The 19,358-nt window shown below is 51.1% G+C and overlaps 1 protein-coding gene across 7 annotated transcripts in view; it reads left to right on the top strand.

Annotated features, from left to right (window-relative positions):
* Positions 1-14,579, top strand: part of MAPKAP1 (MAPK associated protein 1) — a 243,423-nt gene extending 228,844 nt beyond the window's left edge. For 4 of the 7 annotated variants that reach the window (XM_032865866.1, XM_032865865.1, XM_032865868.1 and 1 more), the window contains 2 exons: positions 8,589-8,686; positions 14,058-14,183. In XM_032865866.1, coding sequence (XP_032721757.1) covers positions 8,589-8,686; positions 14,058-14,183 — 224 coding nt within the window. Of the gene's footprint in view, positions 1-8,588; positions 8,687-14,057 lie in introns of all 7 variants that reach the window. The other 3 variants (XM_032865872.1, XM_032865869.1, XM_032865871.1) reach the window with 1 other exon arrangement.
* The last annotated feature ends 4,779 nt before the right edge of the window (positions 14,580-19,358 follow it).

The raw sequence follows: 19,358 nt of genomic DNA, 5'->3' as shown, positions 1-19,358 counted from the left end.
AAATCGTCTTAAGAACTTTGGACTTTATTGGGAGGACAACAGAAAATGAAGCCACACAGGGTTTTAGGAGAGTGACATTGGCCAGATATGGGTTACAAAATGATGACTCCTGGGGCACCTGGGTGGCTTAGTGGGTTAAAGCCTCTGTCTTCCGCTCAGGTCATGATCCCAGGGTCCTGGGATGGAGCCCTGCTTCGGGCTCTCTGCTCAGCAGGGAGCCTGCTTCCTCCTCTCTCTCTGCCTGCTTCCTCCTCTCTCTCTGCCTGCTCTTCTGTGATCTCCGTCTGTCAAATAAATAAATAAAATCTTTTAAAAACAAAACAAAAGGATGACTCCTGTAGGTAGATGTTTGGATCTGAAGAAGTCATGATCGAAAGTAGGAAAACCAGAAAGGAAGCAATAGATGGTCAGGACCTGGGTGAAGTCAAAAAACAAATGGAAAGGTGCAGAAGATGAATGTGTGAGAACAGCTTAGGAGACTGGATGCCTGGAACAGCTTTTGATTTAAAGGGACATGTTGACCGATTCTGGACGTGCTGCACTGTAGGCATGTGAAGATGACAGCGGTACTTAGTAGCTGGCCCGGAAACTCTGGAGAAAGGTCTGTCTGCTTCAGGATCATCAGCATGAGTGGTAATTAAAATCTAAGGGGCAAACCTGAAAGAGCAGAGTTAGAAGGAACAATGGTCAAGCACAGAACGCTGGGAAGACTATTTCTTAAGGGACACATGAAGGACAGGATCGCAAAAGAAGTGAGAAGCAGATTGGCTGGAGAATTCTACTGAAGGGTCAGTAACTGTGGTTGGGTGGAAATCCAGGGAAGAGATGAGTTCCGGGAGAAGTAGCAAATACAGCTGAGAAGCCAAGCAAGCTAAAAGCTGAGAAGTATCTACTGGGTCTCTCCACATAAAGGTCGCAGTGACCTTAGCAAGAATGTTTTCAATAAATTAGAGGAAGAAGGGGAATCACATTGCCAGGGGAGTTTTATAATCAGAGAGCTTTAATTATGTTTATAAGAAGGAGCCAAAGAGAGAGAGAGAGAAGGTTTGAAAGATGCAGGCAGAACCTAAGTAGGTCAGACTCGGCCCCTGCTCTAAAGGTCAGAGGGGTCATTACAGTTCCCAGGCCTCTGCCACTGTGGGAGCTGGGGGAGTGATGCCAGCCTTTGCCACTTGAAGTACATCGACCTAAAGCCCCTACAGCAGCTCAGAACGGCTGCTTACAGTGGAGACTGGGTCCATACGGGTTTCAGCCTAGAAACCAGAGCATTGCAACCCTGTCCTGAGAACTGCAGGGTCTACAGAAAGGTACAGTTTTGCCTCAAAGAACACGCGTTCCCACTTGTTTTCCCCAGGAATTTCAATAAGAGGTTTCCACTTCCTTCCAGGCCAGAGAAACCAGAAGAGATCCGACCCTAGAAACCCAGTTTTCTAATGTATCCATGCTGCAGCAGCTGTTACAGTTTATAAATGTTTGTTTTCCTTCTTTGTTCGAGGTAGCAGAGAGTGTGGATTTGGGCTAAAATGCACTGATTTGCAAGGAGGCCATTTGGAATTACAAAGACAGCAAGGGGTTGGGAGCCCACCCCATAGAGTTTGAATGCTATTTCTGCCACTTAAAATCTTGGACAATACAAATACAGATTACAGAGGTCTTTTTTTTTTTTTTTTAAGATTTTATTTATTTATTTGACAGAGATCACAAGTAGGCAGAGAGGCAGGCAGAGACAGAGAGAGGGGGAAGCAGGCTCTTTGACGAGCAGAGAGCCCGATGCGGGGCTCAATCCCAGGACCCTGAGATCATGACCTGAGCCGAAGGCAGAGGCTTTAACCCACTGAGCCACCCAGGCGCCCCCAGATTTTAGAGGTCTTAAAACTCAGTTTCCTCAAAAAACAAACCAATTCAAAGGTGGGCAAGGATTCGAATAGACATTTATCCAAAGAAGATACGTGAATGGCCAACAAGCACATGAAAAGATGTTCAACATCATTAGTCATCAGGGAAATTAAAACCGCGCCGAGGTACTGCTCCATACCCATTAGGTTGGTTGTAAGGAAGGAGGGAGAAAGGAAAGAAAGAAAGAGAAAAAAAAAAATGTGATGATGTGGAGAAATGAGAGCCTTCGTGGAATCCTGGTGGGAATGTGAAACAGGGCAGCCAGGGCACAACACAGTTTGGCTCAGAAAGTTAAACATGAAGTTACCATATGGTCAGCCCGTTCCCCTTCTGTGTATATGCCCAGAAGAACGGAAAGCAGAGGTTCCAATAGATACTTACACACCGGTGTTCATGGCACCACTGTTCCCAAGAGCCAAAGGATAGAAACAACTCAAATGTCCGTCCACCTCCGGGTGAACGGATAAAATAGGGTAGATCCGCAAACTGGAATATTATTCAGCCTTGAATGAAATTCTGGTACATAGTACACAACATGGATGAATCTTGAAAACCATGAGAAATGAAATAATCCAGACACAAAAGGACAAATACTGTATGATTCCACTGATATTTGTCACCTAGAATAGTTAGGCTTGTAGTTACGGATAGTAAAGCAGAGATTACCAACAACTAGGAGAAGGGAGAAAGGGACATTTGTGTTTAGTGAGTACAGAATGTCTGTCTGGGATGATGGGAAACTTCTGGAAATGGATAGTGGTGGTGGTTGTAGGACATTGTAAATGCACTTTATACAATTTAAGTTTACACTTAATGCCTGAATGGTAAAATTTACCACAACTTTTTTTTAAAGTGTTTCCTTCTCAATAAAATTAGAATTCTCCTCTTAAAAACTTTTTTTAACTGGCATCCGTGCCTCATATAAAGGAATTAAAAAATAATCCAAATCCTCAAAAGATGTTTTTCATAGCTCTGTTGGTAATACTGGAGATTTTATAAATATCATAAATGCCCATGAGAGCATGAACTTTGGCACACATCCACTTGCTACTCGTTGCAAAAGAATGCACCTTTGAAAAACATGGTTGTAGAGACTATGTAGTAACATGGAATGGGCTATGGTAAAATGTTAACTAAAATGAAAAAAAAGCCTTGGGGTGCCTGGGTAGCTCAGTGGGTTAAAGCCTCTGCCTTCCGCTCAGGTCATGATCCCAGGGTCCTGGAATCGAGCCCCGCATCAGGCTCGGCAGGGAGCCTGCTTCCTCCTCTCTCTCTGCCTGCTTCTCTGCCTACTTGTGATCTCCATCTGTCAAATAAATAAATAAAATCTTAAAAAAAAAAAAAACTAATTGTTAAAAAAAAAAAGCCCAAGTTTTGGTATACAGTCAGATTACAACTATGTGAAAACAGACATGTGGGAATGACTAGAAAAGAGATTGGAAATCATTGTGCCAGGTGTTATTCTGGGGGTAGAGTGTGGAGGTTTTCCTTCATGTCTAAGTTTATTATAACTTTAAAATAGATTTATATATATTTTTAGTTGAAAAGCTAAAAAGGGAACATTTATTTTTGGCTTCCCTGGCAAGCGGTGATTCCTGGGGCATTTTAGACAAAGGCGGGCTGCAGGCTGCATTTGAAAAGCACAGCTTGGGATGCCTGGGTGGCTCAGTCGCATCTGCCTTCAGCTGGGATCATGATCCCAGGGTCTTCAGATCGAGTCCCGCATCAGACTCCCTGCTCAGCAGGGAGCTGAGAAGAAGGGGGCTCCTTCAAACCGTAATCTCCGGTCCGTGTGCAGAGGAAATCTGGGAGCATTTGTAGCAGGTGGATAGAAGAAGCTGCTGCCCCTTTGCTTACAGTGGCCCGTCGGGTGACATCAGCAGCTTCTTGGAACAGTCTCTGGTCGTTTCCCCCGAATGACCAGAGGAAACTGTTTTTCCAGCACAGCTTCTTATTTAAGTTAAAGCCCATAACACAGAAGAGAAATTAGAGCACAAGCGTTCCAGTGTCTCCACTTCTGACAAGTAGTTGATATTCAGTGTCACATTCCATCTTTCTGTTTTCCTTTGGAAAGAATACATCATGTAAATACATTTTTACATATCCAGATTTCCATTGTTCAGAGGCAAATGTATAGTTGGGGTGTCTGCCCTGGGCATGTGACTAATGCTTAGATGACCATTTTATGCCCCCATTATATTCCATTTTATTCTTACAACAGTAAAAGCAAATCTGCTCAAAGGCGGATTAAATCTTCAAAATCAAGAGGATTTTCTGTTCGAAAATCTATTGCATCACAGAATGATTGCCAGCACCACTGAGCCCTGCTATATCTGGGTGATACACAAGATGCCTGAGGGCAAACCTGGGCACCTACGGGGACAGTGTCTTGTTCAGGTCCCGCCACTGGAACACAGCGGAGCTGGAATTTCATCCTCAGCCTGAATCCAGAGGGATCGCGCTTTCCCCCCTGCCTCAAAGGCCCTTGTCATGCCTTAGTTTCCAAATAGAATTTAACAATACAAGCAAAATAATTCAGACTAATTAGAATATTAGATTTTGCGTTTTCTTTTCAAGCATACGGATACATAACTTTTTTCTCAACTGACATTTTTACAAAAACACTTTGCCTCTCTGGCTTCCCCCTCCCCCCTGAAAGCTGACGTTCTTTGAATTTTGGAGGATAACCTGCCCAGCTCAGATTCCATCTCACACCCCAGGACAGATGCCCTGGTAGGCTGCCGCTGGGGAGGCCGTTTGCCCCCTCTTCCTCCCTTATGCAAGGTGTGCCTGAGGCTGATAAAGTGTTTGGTAACAGACTTCCCTTACTCTGTTGTTGGCCTGTCCAGCTGGTGTTGAAATGCCAGCGATTCCTTCTTCCCTGCTTCCACCCCTGGTGAAAGCTAACCACGTAACATGTATGACTCATGCTTATTGAAAGATTCGTTTCCAGCAAGAGGTCAACTAACTTGTTACACGTTCATATATAGGTTTGGGGCGAGGGGAAGTTACACAAGTGTGAATCCCGCTTATTAACTGTTACTCGGTCATAAAACAATCCCCAAGTCCTGCCAATGTTCTCTTCTTTGCAGTTCTCAAGTCAGTCCCTTGCTCAGCCTCCTTTTTGCCTCTGTTCAGCTCAAATCTGCATACACTCCTACCTGGGTGACTGTGGCAGCTGGGCTCCTGGCCCTGGGGAGCCAGGCGGAACCCCCAGAAGCACAGTTTGACTGTTTACTGCCCAGCTTTACGACCCTCTGAGCCACGAGTGGCTCCGACATTCCCAGCCCTTTGTGCCCTGCCACATGTCACCTCCTGGCCACCCAGTGCACGTGACTCTGTCTGCTCAGATGCCCCCAGACAGCTGCTGCCTCCTGCCCCTGTACATTGTCCTGACCCTGCTGCACGCTTCTCCACTCCTGCCTTTACCCAGCTCACCCCGCGCCCATCCTCCTTTAAGACCGCTCCAATGTCGGCTCCTCCAAGAAACTGTCTGCTCTCCCTTCCCTGCCTGGGCCGTCCACAGCAGCAACCTGCACTTCGCACGCTCTTGGTGCCCACCGTTCTCAACTCGGTGCGCGCCTCTGGCCCTTGCGTAAGGCTGCGCTGCTGGCAGGGCCTGGACGGAGTGAAAGTGCCCTTCCAGCCCCGAAGTGAAACAGATCCCGGGAGTGTGTGCGGAGTCCTCACAGCAAAAACTCTGCTGGATTGAGTCGGCCCCATGTCCCCTGGCTCGGGTATGGGGGAAACCGTGGCCACTGATATTAACCTGAGCTTATACCCCAGAGCTGTCCCTCGAAATTTCTTGCACACTGTACAAAAGAGCCGTGCGCCGTCACTGTCTCACCACGCCTCGTCCCAGTTACGATCATCCGTGGCTCTGTAATCCTCACGAGAGGGCTGCTTCCCTGAAGTTAAAGTACAAGGCCTCCGGGTAACATTCTCAGTGTTCTCGTCTCTGTGACGTGAACGCTTTCCCTGGGGAAGGCCAGTAAAGCAGAGGCTTCAGAGAGAGGGTGAGTGGCGGACTCTCCATCACTCCTTTGAGCTTCACTCCTCCTTGGGGCTCTGGAATGAGCACCAGGGACAGGCAAGGAACATGCGTGGCAAAAGACAGATGTCACCTGGCCCAAACAGGCGGCCTTTCAGGAGGCTTGACTTGGGATGTTTTCTTCTTGTTTTTCACGTGACCGTGGTGCAGACAAGCCACAGGCCTCCCCCCGTAAGCCCACTGTCAGTATGCTCCCCGGGCCGTGGGGTCCCAGGAGCACAGTTTCTAGAGGCTTCCAGGCCAGCGCAGACTGCCTGTCGCATGTGCTACATTTAGATTTGGCTTTACCTAAAGAGTGCAGAAAAGGGTTTTAATAGCGTCTGAGTTGTTTGGGCAAAACAGGATCTGGCATCTCGAGCTTGGGTTTGGTTTTGTCAGCGACGAGTGGGAGCAGGTGGTATAGGCAGTCCGTGAGATCCCTTATCAGAGTGGTCAGTGAACCCTGAAGCTTTGGGTCTGCGGGCCTCCCTGAGACCTTCTGGTCCTTTTTAGCCCCAGGCCTTAGTGTCTGTGTCTGTCATGGCCAGGTGTCAGCAGAAAGGCCTCCTGGAGGGCGTGTCTCTCTCTGTCCTTCAGAGCCCTGTGACCTTCATGGGTGTCTCTGCTTGGTCACAGCAGAGCCAACAAGATAATGGCATTGTTCTTCCACACAGTGAGATCACCAGCAAGACTCTACTCTTCCAAGATGGGTCCTGTGAAAATAAAGGAACACACACACACACACACACACACACACACACACACACATCTATTTATGTGAGATTCGGTTTCTTATCAGAAACAAGTCATTTACATATTAACAGGATGACTAGCTTCTGGCTAAGAATTCTGACACTTTAGTGCCACAATTCAGAATCAGGCTAAATTTGTCAAGTGGCTGAAAGTGAGGTTTTTCAGAAATTATTAGCTAATTTTTTCATTATAGAATTTATAGTCACAATTAGTATATCATAATGATGTTTCCAGGATAAAATACCAGCAGCTCAACTTTTCTGGCCACAAATGTACAACATATATCAGTTTATTTTTGGAGATCTGAAGAATTAGCTACTGTAAATAAAGTCCCCAAGAAGATTTCTCCGGGAAAGAGGTGAACTTACAGTAATATGGGTGATATATTATTAATTAATAACTATGACCAGTGCTGCTTCAATTAAAAGGAAAATGGATGAGAAAGAATTAGAAAAAATGTGCTTCATCTCACCAGCCCTGAGGTCTGCAGAGCAAACCAGGGAAGGTTGTTGCTGAGGCTGTCTGCAGGAGGGTGACACCAGCTGCTCCCGTCGGGGAACTTCGCTGAGCGCTGACTGCGGGTCTCTCGGAAGCATTGCTCATTCGGTTGCCAGGAAGGGAAACCAACTTCAAAATAGCTTAAGGGAAAAAGAGGACTTTCTTGGAGAGCCACAGCCTCCCATAACTCAAAGGACAGCATGTGCCGGTGGGCAAGGGAGGGCTTCACTCGGGACTGAGACAAGCAGGCATCCGTGTCTTTTTGGAAGAGGGAATCTGATTGGCATGTCTGGTCCAGAGGACAGGCACATGGCCCCTGTCTGCAGGTGTCACGATACAGTAGACAGGTTTCTTTGACCAGACACATATGGTATGGGAGAGCGCCTAGAAGTACAGCTATGAAGACTCACCCAAGGAGGTACCAGGTGAGCTGAGTCACACAAGATCGGCAGCCCTTTTCCAGACAGGTCGTGAGAGAGGACGTCCCAGGCCTAGGCTGGTGGGAAGGTGCAGTGCCGGGGGCCAGCCTGTGCATGGGAGTGAGAGGAAGCAAGAGGGGCAAGGCAGGAAGCGGTCCCAGAAATGACAAGGTTATTCTGAAGGCGGTGGGAAAGGGGCATGCAAGAATTTGGTTCTGGGAGAGATTTGTGTATTCGGAGCATCTGAACCCCTGAGCTCAGACACCTGCCATCCTTCCAGGGTAGAAACGACTGGAGGCCCAGGAGCAGCTTCCAGGCAGGGTCACAAGACCAGGACCCCCTACCCCGCAGTAGCCAGGGCTCTGGAGAAGCCCCGTGATAGGGTTACCAGCAGCCTTTGTCCTTCCTGTTGTGCATTTATTTGGCTTTGAGTACAGTTACTTTATTTTTAGAGTAAAAATATGGAGTTCAGGGGCGCCTGGGTGTCTCAGTTGGTTAGGCGACTGCCTTCGGCTCAGGTCATGATCCTGGAGTCCTGGGATCGGGTCCCGCATCAGGCTCCCTGCTTGGGAGTCCGCTTCTCCCGCTGACCTCCCTCCTCTCATGCTCTCGATCTCTCTCAAATAAATAAATAAAATCATTTAAAAAAAAAATGGAGTTCATTGGCCTTCTACCTTAAAAATACCACCTTTTCCACATACTTGTCTAGAAGTAATTCTGTAAAGCCTTCCTAATGTGGCGTTGCCCTGAACACAGTCAGTGGAATGAGACCTAACAAGCCGTTTGATTTTTTTTTTGCGGGGGGTGGGGGGGTCCATTTTCTCCCCAGCCTGGGATAAGAAGAATGAACTGCTCCAGGGACAGCCGGCCACACCGCCTTCCCTTGCTTTCGCTTGAACTGGAGTGCCAGGGGGAGAATGGGGGGGGCCTCCCCAAGGGGAACTCACCAGAACTCCCTCAGCACTACCTTTTCTCTCTCTGTCTCTCTCCAGGTCACGCAATATTTAAAGTCACGTATCTAAGCAATCATGACTATAAACACCTCTACTTTGAATCTGACGCTGCTACTGTCAATGAAATCGTGCTCAAGGTGAGTGTCCTCCGCAGGCCGGGCGCTGGGCGTGCAATGGGCGTGCAGGGCCGGGTCTCCCGCTGCCTGCGGCCCCCTCCTCCCAGCATGGACAAGACTCCTGGGCCCAGTTTGCAGAGAACGAACTGCCTTCTGGTCACCCAGGCGGGGAGCACCCGCACCCAGGGCCGCCTCCCAGGTCAGCTGCCCCTCTCCTACTTCAGCCAAAGCAGGGCCCCCTCCGGCTCCCCCCCGCCCCCGCTCATTCGGATGAATGACCGTCCACGCACCGCTATTTCCTCCATTCCATTGTCAGGAGCTCCCTGAGGCTCCTGGAATGGATTCAGAGGAAATTGTTGTTATTAGGTAAAGACACTTAATGTACTCCGGATAATTTTAGCAACCTGTTCCGAACATATCCGTCTCTACGCTACAGTTGTGCGTTACTGTGTCTGAGCAGTGCACACTGAGCAGCTTCGTGTGCTGGGCTAGCCCTGGGGATGTTGCAGTGACAGACCCGTGCCCTGGTGCCAGAAAGCTCTTCCTCTGTCAGAGGAGACTAACATTAAATTACAGAGATTGTTAAACAGTCACAAAGGTCCCATGTAGATGTGAAAAAGGTAAACTGATGGGGGATGGCGGGGCTCAGGGAGAGCTGAACCCTGAAGGATGGGTGAAAAAGCAGGTGAGGAGAGAGAAGGCATCTCAGGCAGGAGCAGCCTGTGAGGGGACGGCAAGGCAGAGCGAGCGCGTGGAGGGAACAGAGCAGGGTGGGAAGGCCAGGTCGCACGGAGCCTTGCAAAGTGGGGCCAGGCCGAGAAAAGTTCCCCTGGGGCCTTGCCGGTTTGGGAGGCCGGGGGTGGGCCTCGAGCCTGTGGGTCTCGAGGAAGTTTCCGGGTGCCGCCGGGCTGTGGTGTGTGCACTGTGCTCTGAGTAGCTCTGGACGAGTGGTTCTCAGACTCTTCCAAACGGAGAATCCTTTCTCCCAGCTGAGTCTTGCACAGACAGAGCAGATAGGAACCACCAGGCTGCATGTGTTGGCGGAGCAGGACTCACCGGCAGAGGGGCTCCCCGGCCTGTGGCTGTCGCACTCCTGTTCGTCCCGTCCCCTCAGGGCCTCAGTGTCTCTTCCTGTAAAATGGGGATCGTAGCAGGTGCGCTGCCCCACCCCAGAACACAGATAAATGAGGTAGGGTGAAACTACCCAGATGAGTGTTCTTTCTCCTCTGGAGAGTAAAAGCCATCAAGTAATAATAGTGGAAGTAGCTAAGCCAGGGGCGCCTGGGGCGCTCAGTTGGTTAAGCATTCAGGTCTGGATTTCAGCTCTGGTCATGGTCTCAGGGTCCTGGGATCGAACCCCACGTGGGGCTCCCTGCTCAGCGTGGAGTCTGCTTCTCCCTCTCCTTCTGCTGCCACTCCACCTGCTTGTGTTCTCTCTTTAGCTTTTTTTAAAATAAAATAAAATTTCTTGGCACCTGGGTGGCTCAGTGGGTTAAGCCGCTGCCTTCGGCTCAGGTCATGATCCCAAGGTCCTGGGATCGAGCCCTGCATCGGGCTCTCTGCACAGCGGGGAGCCTGCTTCCCTTCCTCTCTCTGCCTGCCTCTCTGCCTACTTGTGATCTCTGCCTGTCAAATAAATAAATAAAATCTTTAAAAATAAAATAAAATTTCTTAAAAAGTAGCTCAGGGATTGCAGAGTACAGGACCCGAGCTGAGCACTATATACCCTCTTCCACGGAACCTTTGTGGTTCTGCAAGATAGTAGCGGAAAATCGTCCCCATCTCCTACATGAAAACTGAGGCTCAGAAAGAAAGAAACTTAGCTAGGACCATGACTGACAGACCGGACCTGACCCCAGGTTTGGCAGCTTCCAGAACCTGTGCTCCTAACCCCCGGATGTGTGTACCCTTAGGGAGTTGAATGACAGGTTTCAACCGAATTATTTTGCAAAGACTTTTGGGAGGCCGAGTCCTTATGGCTACAAAAGATTTCCAAAAGTAGTAGATGCAATGAAAAGGATAAAGCCACTGAGGGGACAGCTGGGACCAGAGCCCCCCTCAGACCAGGCCGTAGGGCCAGAGGGCTTGCCTCCAGTGCTTGAAACCAGCAAGCCAAGAGTTACTTGCCAGATTGCCACCAGACAGCACAGGGAACTTGTTCAGTGTTTGGGGACCAGGTAAAGAAATATTCCATTACCCCATCAGGGGCTGGCCTCTTTTTTATAGCCAGCATTAAAATATTCAAGACTTGAGAAGGATTCTAGTAAAATTATAATCCTGTGTTTGACATCAAAATAATTTTCACAACAGCAGATTGATGACAGAAACACAGGTTTATGACTTCAGTACGAGGCTCCGCAGGAGCAAGTGCAGAGAAATCATTTCACGGGACCAAATGCTCCCTTGAAGCAGATGCTTTGCTGCAAAATCCCTGAGGCCTGTCGCCTCCCCTGAAATGTCTGTTTTCATATGAAAATGTTTGTAGAAATATTGCATCATGCTCGAGACTCCAGGAGAGTCACAGCGTGCCCGGGCCTGATTTACTTAGAGAGCTAATGGTCATGATCCTGATGGAAGATTAAATTTCACTTTTTCTGTCTCTGATTTTTATAGCAATTTAAATACTTAGCCTTCTGTGCCATCCCCACAGTGTCTGAGCTTTGCACCAATACCAAGTGACTGAGGCCCCAGCCCTGTGTTCCAGAGTGTGGCAGAAATGTTCCCACCAGAGGCTCTCTCAGGAGTCAGTCTTAGACTCAAATAATGCATGTGGCGGTTCTAGAATTCGGGAGTTTGACATAAAACGAGAGAAACTGACATAAAAACGAGAGAAACTGACATAAAAAGTTTGACATAAAACGGAAACTGAAGAAGAAGATAAGGACCAGAGACCGATGTCCAAGAAACCGTTAAGAACAGGCAACTCTCCATCAAGTGGTTTTATCCCATTGCATTTTTCCCCAGGTAGAAATATTAATAACGTCTCCCATTCACTGAACACCAATTGCATACAAGACATCTTACGTAACTCTTCGGTCTTCGCTATTGGCCTGCAAAGCGTAGACATTATTATCGCCGTTCTGTAGATGAGGGGACAGATACCCACGGCCACAGAGTGTGCGACAGTGGTCCAACCCCAGCCCTGAGGAGCCCCTTCCACCCCGAGCCATCAGTGAGCTAAGCCATGTGTGGTCCCTAATTCTGCAGGCTTCGAGATGAATCTCAGAGGAATCATTGGTCTCTTCAAATTGGGTTCTTCTTGTGATCGAGTGATGGAGGCTGTGGCTTTATTGACCATGAAAACTCCCTATATTTTTATGCCTTAAGCTGTAAAATGCATTGAAAGTGAAACACTCTGTAGTGCATAAAATTGTGCAAGTTTTAAGCCACAGCATATTAACCAGCTAATGGCAGACCAAAGGGCGTTTTTATCTTTTGATTATTACATTAATCTTCCATTAAAATTATCTCTGTGATTATCACAAAGCACTGAAGATAATAAATTTAGGAGATAGTTGGCTAGTTAAGGATCATTTTTAAATGCTTTCGTCAAGTTATATGTGCCAAAGATACACTGAAAACACTAGGTTGGCTGAGCGTGCAAACAATATAATCCAAAGATGGCTCTTATTAAGAATGATAAAACCTCTTCTTTCCATACATTGTCTGTAGTGTCCCGAGTCGTCAGCCCGGCCCCGCAGGCCTCATGATTTATTGCACTCAGCTGGTAACTTGGCGAGGCAGCGGGCCAAGCATGTCAGGCCTTCTGTACTCACACACCAGCCTTTAACGCCTGCTGCTGGCAACTATCAGAGCAGAAAGTTTGGAGGGGACTCGGTGTCGGGGCCTCGGCCCACAGGAGGCACGCCATCCCGCCCGCCTCCCCTGCACACCCTCGGCTGCTTTCTCAGAGGCAGCAGGGGCCGCTCCCGCTCAGGGCGTGGGCCACGCGGCCCTCGGGGGTGAATCAGGCCGTGGCAGGTTTCTGGAGTCAAAAATAATTCAGGTTGCTGGTAATAACGTGAGAGCAAAGAGAAAGGTGTTTGCTACGAAAAGCCCCAGCCAGAGGCTGGCAGGGGCGGAGGGAGAGATGGTATCTGAGGGGTGAGGGGTGAGAGCACCTCTGGGGAGGCCTGGGGAGCTACAAGTATGCCAGTGAAGGGACACCCTGGTGCAGACACTTACTAGTTCTGTGGCCTTGAGTGAAGGACAGTACCATTCTCTGCCTTGATTTTCTCATCTGCACAGTGGGATGATAGTGGCACCTGTCTCACTCCAGGAGCACTGCTGCCACCACACCTTCCGGCCAGGGGTTCAGACTCTACACTGGGCCCCAGTCCAATTCCAGCACCACCGCCCTTCCCTGGCTCTGCCCGCCCCACCTGGGCTGGGCACAAAGCAGTTAAGCGCCCCAGACGCACCCCCTCCTTGCTGCCTACCCCTGCTACGCTGGGATGTGTGCTGGTTCTCCCTTGCCCCTGCCCCTGGTACACCCCAGACTCCTACTGTTTATTTCTCAAAACCCAGATCGCTCATTCCTCTGCAAGATTTTCCTGCCCTACACATCCCCGATATTTATCTCCTCCATCCTGCTCCTTTTGTCTCTGGTGTCCCGCGTGTCATGCTGTCGAATACTTACTAAGCAGTGAGCTCTTTGGATCAGGGACCAAGTCTTACTTTTTCCTCTGTCTCTCGAACCAAGCCTGGAGCCAGGCTCAGACCCGGTGGGCGCTGCAGTGACTGTGTGCTGCTGCGGCTGCGGCCACCCGGGAGCGGCCTGGCTGCGCGCTCTGCACACGAGACCTTCACAGCTTTGACCCTGACCTCTGGGTGATCCTGGTCAGCTCAGCCCTCTTCCCCGACCTTCATTCCTTCTTACCGGCTGCGCGCTGGCCGGCAGGGTGCTCACGGGCAGGAGATGAAAGCTCGTAGTTGGAAGCTCTGTCCCTACCATGGGGAGGCTGAAGGTAGAGCCTTGGTTCGGTTGGCTTTTCATCCCTGCAGTGTCTTTTCTTTCAGACGAGGAAAGGGGGGCTCAGGGAGTCATGTGCAGGCCCAGGACTGCGCAGCGGGTGAGGAGCCTGGCACACAGCCTTCTGGGGGGCAGCGTGTGCTGAGGAGGGGACACAGGCTGCGGAATCAGGAACCTCCCCCAGCCTCCCTCCAGCAGGACTGAGAGGCCGGGACCAGCCGCTGGTCCTCTCCAGGCCTCCATTCTCCTGTCGTGAAGTGGGCCCCATCCCAGCCCGCCAGGTTGCTGTGACGACCGGGCTCCACACACAAGAGAGCACCCGGCCCTGGGGTTCCCAGCGCAGGTCAGGGCCCTTCCCCTCTTGGCCCTGAGCGAACAAGTGGCTGCTGAGTGACCGGGCTGTGTCCTCTTGCTTTCTAGGTTAACTACATCCTGGAATCACGAGCAAGCACTGCCCGGGCTGACTATTTTGCTCAAAAACAAAGAAAACTGAACCGACGTACAAGCTTCAGCTTCCAGAAGGAGAAGAAATCAGGGCAGCAATGACACTGGCCTCCAGCCCCAATCTGTCACCGTAGCTCAGAGCCTGCCTGCCAGGGCCAGGTGGCCCTAGAGCCCACCCTGTGTCCTGCAGCCCTCGGGGGCAGGCCAGTCCCTGGCTCACAGGCACAAGGTCGGGGGGCTCTTGGGGGAACGGAGCTGGGGACATCCCCACGGGACTGAAGCCTGAGTGGCAGTGGCTTTGATGAGCAGTGCCGGGGGCCCGACGACACACACGGCACCGCAACCATCCTCACTGCCCGACGGCCCTGCCTGAGGCTGTACATAGCCATGCCCAGACATTTCCTTGCAACTTGATCAAATTTCTTAAAACAACCGAAGAACAAAATTGTACATTTCTTTTTTTTTTTTTTCCTTTTAATAAACAGGTGTACTCTTTATCATGGTTGGTATGACGGGCGTTCTTTGGGGCAAAGGATTGATCATGTCATTCTCTTTAAACCTGTTCCCGTATTGAACAGGCAGATTGGAAAAGCTATGGCTCGATTTCTCAGAAGAAATGTTTAGGGCTTAGTCAATAGCTTTAACTATGCCATTTGTTTAAATGAGTGCATTGCTTTGAGGATAGTATCTTACTAAAGTTAGGATGGGGGGGCCTGGTGCTGTGTGTCCCGGGCTCCCCCTTCAGAAGACACCTCTCTTCAGCTCGTCCGGGCACCTCTTGGTTTCAGAGATGGTTTCAGAGATGCGGGACTGCAGGTCCGGCACCCGTGCTGGGAGAGCGGGGTGACGGCTGGTCTTCAGGTCAGCTTCCCGCCAGAAGTGGGCTTTTCCATTTCTTAAATAGCAAGTGTATGTTTCAGCTAGCCAGTAGACCTGCATGTGGGGTTTTCCGGGAATTGGAAACGTCTCTGCTTTACTGACTCAGAAGGGCCTCCGCGCCCCCTTCTTCCTCTCCATACAGTGCCTGCCTCCTCGTCTGAGCAGGCTGCAAGCTGCTGTTTCTCCCTCTGCTGGAGGAGTGGGGAGGGGGGTTGGTGAGCAGAGGGGGCGGGCAGAGGGGAGCCTGCTCCTGCGGGGTCCGACTGACTGCTCGCTGACACCACACCCCTGGCCACACCAGATGCCTCAGCGGTCCTCACCAGCCTCTCCACGGTCCCTCCCAGGGGGACATCCTTTCGTGCTGTCCCCGGCCAGGGTCGAGGACCAGACGTTTCACCGAGGACCTGCACTTCAAACAATTTTTTAAATTGTTGTACAAGAAGAGATGTGCCGAAAACAGCATCTCCAAGTCGAGTGTGTCTCTTTGCACTGGGGGCATTTTAATGAATTCCTCTTTCATTCTGATCTTTGTTCAGCCAACAGAAGCATCCTTTTCTAACGTCTTCCATTCCCACCTACCCCAGAAATGAAAGAAATATGATTTGTAGCTCGCTATCTATCTGTATTTGAATTTTTAGCAATTTTATATTTAGATATCTTTGAAAAATGTAAATGACTAATTTGGTCATTAAATCTTGTGACATATTCAATATTAAAATGATATTAAAATATAAGTCATATAAATATCATCTTTCGTGTATTGCTTTCAATTCTTGAAGTCTTGAATCCATTACCCTGACTTGTGAGTCTGCAGGGAATGGCTCTGGATAGCGGCATTTGCGGGCGGTTCTGGTGGTACCGAAGTCCCTGAAATGCACCGCGGGCCCCCTTAAATACCGAGCAAGACAGGATGACCCTCTTCACTCAGGGGCGACCCTGAAATCTTCACCTCCCTGGAGTACAGAGTCAACACCATTGTCGTGTTGTGACTTACGGCACGCCCGCAGTTGACTACGTAAAGCCCACCTGTCCAGGAAGAGTTGAAGGGGGAACACGGGTGAGCCTCCCAGGTCGACCGAATATCAAGACTAGTGAAATTCAGTTTTTTCTTCGGCCCCGCTCTCACCCCTGGATATTAAGACCACACGCTCCTCAAGGGCACACTTGACCGAGCAGGAACTCAGCCTCCCCAAGGTAAACAGGTGACCCTAGGGCCCCGCTGGGGCTCTCCAGCAGCATCTCCTGACCCGGCTCCCGCCACCAGGGCTTCGCTGAGCATGGGCAGTCAGGCGGCCTGGCTGGTGGCCGCTGGACCCCGACTCAGCCGGCCACCGGCTGAGACGTGCCCCCCCGGATCTGAGGGCCCACAGCTCGCCAGGCGGGCCGCATGCTGGCCCCTTACAAACACGCGCGAGCCCATGTAGCTCCCGCAGCCACCGCGGAGCGGGTGATCTCCTAGCCTTGCGGCCTAAACGCCCCAGATCCTGCAGGTGCCACCAAGGCCCTATGGGGAGGGGCCCTGCTGTTGGGAAAGCCGCCTGGGAGGAGGAAAGAGTTAAGCCTGTCGTGTTCTGTTCCCACCAAACACCTCTGCTTAAATGGAAAGTCCCAACAGGGTGGTGTTGGCCATAAAAGCCCTAAGAGTGATTTGTGAAGTCTCGAAGCCCTGTAATCTCGTCAGCGTAATGGGATTATATTTCAAATCACCACAGCCTGTTCATTACCCATTTAAACTCCTCTGACAGAGGAAAACTTACATGAAACGTGCAAGGCAGCCCTCGCTGACTTCCCTGCTCTCCTTCCTGATTAGACAAACAGATGCTGAGGTCTGGAATGAAAAAATAATGTGCCCATTTATTCATTTTTCTGACAAGTCACAATAGATTTTTAACTGCCAATGAGTGACCTCCCGGAGGTGCGGTGGCGGGGAGGCGCCCGCCAGGCAGCCAGTGGTCATTTCCGCCCGCACCAGCCGGTGCCCTGGCCCGGATTCCTCCCGGGACCGGAGCCGGCAGCCAGGCTGAGCCCCGCTCCCCGCTCTATCCCGGCCGGGGCTGCCCCTGAGCTCAGCCAGGGTGGGAGAGCTACTTGCTGGGCCTCCTTGGCTGTCACTGCATCCCCTCACTGGGGTCCAGGGACCTCCCCCAGGACACAGCCATGGCCTGAAGTCAAAACCCCAGTTGGGAACCCCGGCCCTGCCCTTGAAGAAGGAGCCTCAGTTTTCCCCATCAGTAAAATGGAATAAAGGAAGAGAGCTCATCTCAGTGGTGAGAGGTCAGGGGCCCGGCTTGGGCTGCCCTCAGGTCCCACTCTGGGCTGCCTAGGACGACTGTGCCCAATCAGGGCCCCCAGGCTATGACATGGAGAGAATGGCCTACCCAGTGCCAGACCTTCCCTTGACCTTGTCCCCTGGGGCAATAGGCCTTTGTGGACAGTTACTCGCTGGGTCCCAGGGCCACAGAGCAGGTGGGCAGAGAAAGCCCTCTGGCTCTCTGGTCTGTGACGAAGCCTGGAGCAGGGGTGGGCTGGGGGAAGGGCGGTTGGGTCAGGGATCAACTCTCCCTGTCCCTGGGGTACCCCTCCCCCTCCTAACTCAGAAGTGGGACACTGCTCCTGAGCCGGGCCACCAGCTGGAGGGAGCCCTATGGCGGTGAGTCGCCAGAGGCATAAATAAGATAGTATCACAGGCCTGATGCACAGCAGAGGACAGGTAGCCATGGAGACAAGGGTGCCCAGTCACAGAGTTGCTGGGAACACAGAGGCTGAGGCCTTCCCTGCCAGCAGGACTTTGGGCCTCGGGGGTGGCCCCGGCCCCCCAGGGAAGCGCCCTCCAGGCCCCCTGTCACCACTCAGGCCTGCCTCTGGAGGAGCTCCAGGAAGGGCTCCCGTCTTCAAGCCTTCGCTCTGTGAACACATAAGAAATACCATGAGGCTAATTCTTTTTCAAATGATAAAATTCATCTGTATTATAACATTCCAGCCCCCAGCTTCCTGAAGGCTAAAAATATTTTAATGTCATATTTCCATGTAAATTTTAGTTTAGAATTTAATACCCTTTTAACATACATTAAATTTTTAGCATTCTTCAAGCCCTTGATTCTTTTAAGGGTTTAGCTGATGTGCACTGGAGAAAAGGGCTGGCGGAGGCCGTAAATTAAGAGAGAAAGTTCTAGAAGCGAGGTGGCCCCCAAACCTCTGTGCCCACCGCCTCAGGAGTTACTCCTCCGGGCTGGGGAGCACCTGAGTCAAACCCTGGGTTCCTAGGGAGGTGTCAGAAGTCTCCGTTTCCTTCCTGGAAGGAGCGACTGTGACTGGATTTATGGGGTGCGAGGGGAATTCACCACAGCAGCCTGGGTCTGGGGCGCCAGAGTGGCCTGGGGCCCAGCGCATGGATGCCGCAGTCGGAGTAGGGTCAGGCCCTAGTTCTGCCACTTGCCGGCAGGTGATCTCGGGATGCTTTCTGTGCCGGTTTCCTGGCCCACAAACAGGGCCAAGGTCAGCTTGTGCACTAGTGACGTTTGAGTGAATGCCCATGAAAGGGGGGGGAAGGGCGGTTATCGGCTCCATGGAGACCTCCAGGGTGACCTGCCTGGCCTTGCCGAGCAGGCCAGCGTGACGACAAGTGTGTAAACTCGAGTGGATCATTTTGGGTTGATCTGTGCCATGCTCCAGCCCCTAGAGCAAGATCTCAGTCACCCAGTGATACAGAGACACCACCACATACAAGGCGTCAAGGGCGTCTTTGCAAAGCCTCGTGACTGGCCCAAGGGCTGCGGCTTCACCGCACTCCTCCTCCTGGGGCAGGCCAAGAAGAGTAGGAGAAGGCTCGAAAATGGCAAGGAAGGGTGTTCACAGCTGCTGTTGGGGGAAAGTAGGGTGGGGGCTTCCTGTCCCCAAGGGCTTCTGAGATTAAGGTCTGGGGCCTGCCTGAGAGCTTTCCCCACAGCCTCGAACTCTGGGATCTGGGTCTCCACTGAACGGGCCCTCACCCTTTGGCTGTGAGTCACCACGCCGGAGGCCTCAAGTGAATCCTTCCATCTGTCTGACGGCCCATCTCTGAAATGCGGGCAGAAGTACTAAAACTTGGGGCGCCTGGGTGGCTCAGTCAGTTAAGTGTCTGCCTTCGGCTCAGGTCATGGTCTCAAGGTCCTGGGATCGAGTCCTGGGTCTGGCTTCCTGCTCAGCAGGGAGTCTGCTTCTCTCTCTACCCTCCCCCACTGCTCGTGATCTTTCACTTTCTGTCTCTCAAATAAATAAATAAAATCTTTTTTAAAAAGGAAAAGAAATAATAAAACCACCTTTTGGGGTTGCTGGGAGGACCCGGCGAGATCGCCCACAGGAGAGGGGCTGGTGCAGTAGGAGCCTTCCTGAACGAGACAGCGTGCAGGGAAGGGCTTG

Source organism: Lontra canadensis, unplaced genomic scaffold (genome assembly GCF_010015895.1).
Source record: "Lontra canadensis isolate GAN:19392208 unplaced genomic scaffold, GSC_riverotter_1.0 scaffold30, whole genome shotgun sequence".
Taxonomy (NCBI): Eukaryota; Metazoa; Chordata; class Mammalia; order Carnivora; family Mustelidae; genus Lontra; species Lontra canadensis.
This window is presented reverse-complemented; position numbering and strand designations above follow the sequence as displayed.